Source organism: Nanorana parkeri, unplaced genomic scaffold, assembly GCF_000935625.1.
Source record: "Nanorana parkeri isolate BGI_ZX_2015 unplaced genomic scaffold, ASM93562v1 scaffold167, whole genome shotgun sequence".
NCBI lineage: Eukaryota > Metazoa > Chordata > Amphibia > Anura > Dicroglossidae > Nanorana > Nanorana parkeri.
Window position 1 is genome coordinate 465520 of NW_017306435.1, and position 4272 is coordinate 469791.

Sequence of the window (4272 nt, forward strand, 5' to 3'; positions counted from 1 at the left end):
CGGCGTGGATGCGGGCGGGTCTGGCAGCGGCGAGCGTGAGGTGGGGAAGAGGTGCGGCGCGCAGCGTGTGTGGAGCCGTGAACAGGGCCAACTGATCGGAAGCCGATTAATCGATTATTGAAAAAGTTGACAACTTTTTCAATAATCGATTATAATCGATTATGTCGATTAGTTGTTGCAGCCCTATTTAACATTCTATTTTGCAATGAAGTTTCCGAACAAAAACCACATACACTGTTAGAAATTCATTTGATCAAGAAAAATTTTCCAACATGCTCCTTCAAATTTTTTCGCCACTGTGATCGAAGTCGATCGTCGGTTTGAAACCACCAACAATTAGAAAAATGAACAAACGTCCTGAAATCAGAGGTAGCGAGCAGAATAGCCGAGCCAAATGCCGTTCGGCTATTCACTCACTACCGTTCGGCCCCTATGAGAATAGGGACGAACGGCAGCGAGTGCACTGCCAGAGCTTTGGCTCAGCTTATTCAGATGTTGGATTGGCTGAGTCGAACTCCTTCTGCACTTCAGCTCAGCCAAACATGCAGAGCATGTTCAGCTGACCAAAGCCAGCCCATGTACAGCTGATTTTACCCGATATGCAGCTGAAATCAGCCGTACAAAGCTGAAGTCAATAGCCGATTGCCCTTCGGCTCAGTCATTCACTCGGCTGCCAAAGGCAGCTTAGTGAATAACCCTCTAAATACACAGAACTGTGATTCATTCTCCTAGATGTTTCGAACAAACTACCTGCTGAGTTTCTTGACAAACTGTGCAGGTTTACCTGGGGGAATTGATGCTATTTCGAAGGCAAAGAATGAATACCAAATATTGATTCAGTTTAAGTTTTTGTGTGTGTATGCACTTTGTAGATTATTTAAACATATTCTTTGAATTGTTTTGTTTTTTTGTGTATATCTTCTACTTTCAGAAAATATATGGTTTGTGCATGTGAAAATGGCTTTGTGCAAAATGTGGGTTATTTTGCTATTTTGAAAATGTTGAATGAAATGTTTATGTTGTGCGACTTCTTGTATAGATGTATACTATTAGTGAACTATACATTTCTATTATTAATGTGTATTTCATTTTCATGCAGTCTACAGGATGGGTCTTACCTCCTGAGCCATGCTTCCAAGGACTCCTCAGTGTGCCTCTATAAAAGTGGCACGGATAAAACACGGGGAACATATAACCTGCTTGAAGCCCATAGTGACCTTCCTAAGGCACCTTCCTCCCTTTCTGTTCCTTGGGTGCCACTGAATCCCAACCTATTGTTAAGCTACCACATCCATCATGGCCGTCCACCTTGCACCTTCCCACCTGTTCCAGCAGCAAAAGCAGGGATTCCTAAGGTAATTTGATTGTTTTCTTTTTGTACTTTGTTGAAACTTGTTTAAACTTAAATTAAATTGTTTAAACTTGCATACAGTTATTCAGGAAATCTGTCCTGAAAGTAAGAACAGACTGTCATTGATCCATTGGCTTTAATACCTTCTAAGCATGTTGGAAATGTTGATATCTCTGTGACTTCATTTGCCTACATACCTGTTTTGGGTAAGTCATTCAGAAGGTATTGAACTGGAGACAGCCAGATAGCTAGCATTTTCAGGTGAAAGTCTGCCATGGCAGCCTTCATATTTCTCTCAGTACAGGTTTCCTTTATAAAAAGGTAACCAAATGTCAGCCACTAAATTGTTAACAGAGGGCTGCTGTGCAGGGCAGTGCAGGAAGCATAGCGGTTTCAGCAAATGAGTGTAAAATTGTGTGCACATTCCTAACACTGGAGGCAGACATTCTCTGCAGGCCTTTGTGTAGGAGGTGTAGTTTGCAGAGCCTGACCTCTCTGTGGAATGCATGGCAGCAGATGCATGTTTGGCAAAATCTTTCACTTCTGTGAGATTTCTGTTAATGTGATCTACTATCATATGGGTTCAACCTAAAAATCAACCTTTAAGATGAAAAATTGATGTTACATTACAACAATGTCATGTTTAACGCTTCTACACTTTGTGTGCATCAAATGCCTCTGCGAACTTGGATATTATCTTATCAAACGAGTGGTGACATCATGCATATAGCCTGAGCAAAGCAGTGGCTGGACACCCAACATGTCCAAACACTACAGACTGCATGGTATATGTGTATTTTCCTTGCCCTCAATGTCACCAATAGAAATCTGTTTTTCATACAAAAAAGGCAATTGTCATCCCTGTCTGCTTCTGTTGCAGTGCTTAATCAGGCATTACCAAGCATTTCACCTTGCATTGATGTATGGCGGGTCAGCAACCTGCGGCTCCGGAGCCGCATGTGGCTCTTTCATCCCTCTGCTGCGGCTCCCTGTCCAGGGGCGGAACTACCGCCGGGGCCTGAGGCTGTGGGGGGCCCAGTGAGGTCCAGTCCTGGGCACCCCCCTGGTGGAATATGCTGCAGTGCAGGGTCCCGGGCCGCGCACTGCGACTGGCTTCTCAGTAAGGGGGCAGGTCCTGTGACTCACCTTCTCTTCCGGCTGCGTCCCTAGTAACAGGCGGCGGAAGAGAAGAAATGTGTGTCGCATGCTCCTCCACCTGTAGTGCACACCGTCTGGCTGGGATGCTGGCTGTGAGGCACGGCAGGTGAGTCTGAATGAGGGGGGGGAAATAGGTCAAGCATTCCAACGCTTTCTCAGCTGTTCCTGGGCAGATCGGCATCGCAAATCCTATGTGCAGGAGAACCGATCTGCCCTGGAACAGCTGTTCGGTCCTGAAATGTCACTTCCATCCGACATTGTGAGTGGGGTGGAATGTGAGATTGCACTCACAGAGTCTGAGAGAGCCAAAAAACTGGGCGGGATTACATTGAAATGTGTGACCACGCCACCGGTCACACATTGTAACTTAGTTACCCATGTGAGGGGTCTGGGCAGCCTGCGGGGCCCCTTACATGGGTATCAGCTGTACCAGGGGCGGCATGGCGGAGGTGACAGGGAAGGGGGTGGAGGAGGCCAGGTCCCAGCAGCAGCAGGTAAAAGGAGTTGGGAGGAGGTACAGGGAGAGGCACCCCGGCGACCAGCCCACCCGAGGCCTTGTAGAGCCCACCATAGAGAGTCACAGATGGGCTGTGCAGGATCTATGGTGTGCTCTGCAGGGTCACTCTCAGGTGGGCTCTGCGAGGTCTCAGGTAAGTCCAGAGTCCAGTGCGTTTCTAAGCCCCAGAATCCAGTGTGTTAATATGCTCATATATACCTATTTAAATTCTATACATAGCTTAAAGGTAAAAAATGATATACTGTATGACGTGTTATCTTCATTATAGATGTCGAAAGGGTCTTGTGGCTCCCGGTGTTTTCTTTTCTGTGGGAAACAGGTCCAAATGGCTCTTTGAGTGTTTTAAGGTTGCTGACCCCTGATGTAGGGGATGGGATTGGTGCTAGATGGGTGTAAAGAAGGAACTAGATCCATTGCTACACAAAAGTCAGTCTCGCCTTCACCTAGTTCTCCTGCCTACTATTGCCAGTCATAAATCATCTAAAACAGGGGTAGCCAAACTCCGGCCCTCCAGCTGTGGTGGAACTACAAATCCCATGAAGCATCTCTCTCCGGGAGTCATGTTTGTGACTGTAAGAATCTTGCAATGCCTCATGAGATTTGTAGTTCCACCACAGCTGGAGAGCCGGAGTTTGGCTACCCCTGATCTAAAAGGAGTCAGAAATGTATACAGTCACCTGCGTGTCATCAAACTAAATGCTTACTTGGCTAAGATGGTGGTGGTCTAGTCTCTACCATGCAAGTTGGTTTAATGTAGCTCCTTCTGCCAAATCATGGAGTTGGCTGTACCCTGATGGCAATTTCTAAGCCACAACATTTTCTTTACCAAGGTCATTCCTATGCTGTACAAAACATTTCTATCCAAGTATTAGACTCCTTGGACTAGTCGTGTAGCTGGGTCCACATCAGTGTGGCTATATGGAACACCAGCTTATTGGGTCAATGCTACAGGATGGCAACCAGTGAAAATTGTAGCACCACTACATCTGGAAGCAAATGTTTGATCCTTTTTGTGACACTGAGGTCTGGGCCCCCCAAACTTATTTAGGAAACCCTGTCATCCCCTCAGGTTGTTGAAATTTGCAATTTCTGGAGATTATCGAGCCAGACTATCAATTAAACATATTTGTTTTTGAGAGTCTTCCAAGGTTCTTCAATTCCACCATAAATGCCAAAGCACCAGAGATGTTGATCCAGGCCTGTTTCTTGGCCAACCTCTTAATGAGGAATCGTAAAGCACAGAGCA

At 46.0% G+C, this 4272-nt stretch overlaps 1 protein-coding gene across 1 annotated transcript in view; it reads left to right on the forward strand.

The window, feature by feature from the left end:
* Positions 1-1477, forward strand: part of ICE2 (interactor of little elongation complex ELL subunit 2) — a 58782-nt gene extending 57305 nt beyond the window's left edge. Inside the window, exons 15-16 of the mRNA XM_018554633.1 lie at positions 1100-1355; positions 1433-1477. Of these exons, the coding sequence (XP_018410135.1) occupies positions 1100-1355; positions 1433-1477 (301 nt within the window). The remainder of the gene's footprint in view (positions 1-1099; positions 1356-1432) is intronic.
* Positions 1478-4272: the final 2795 nt, after the last annotated feature.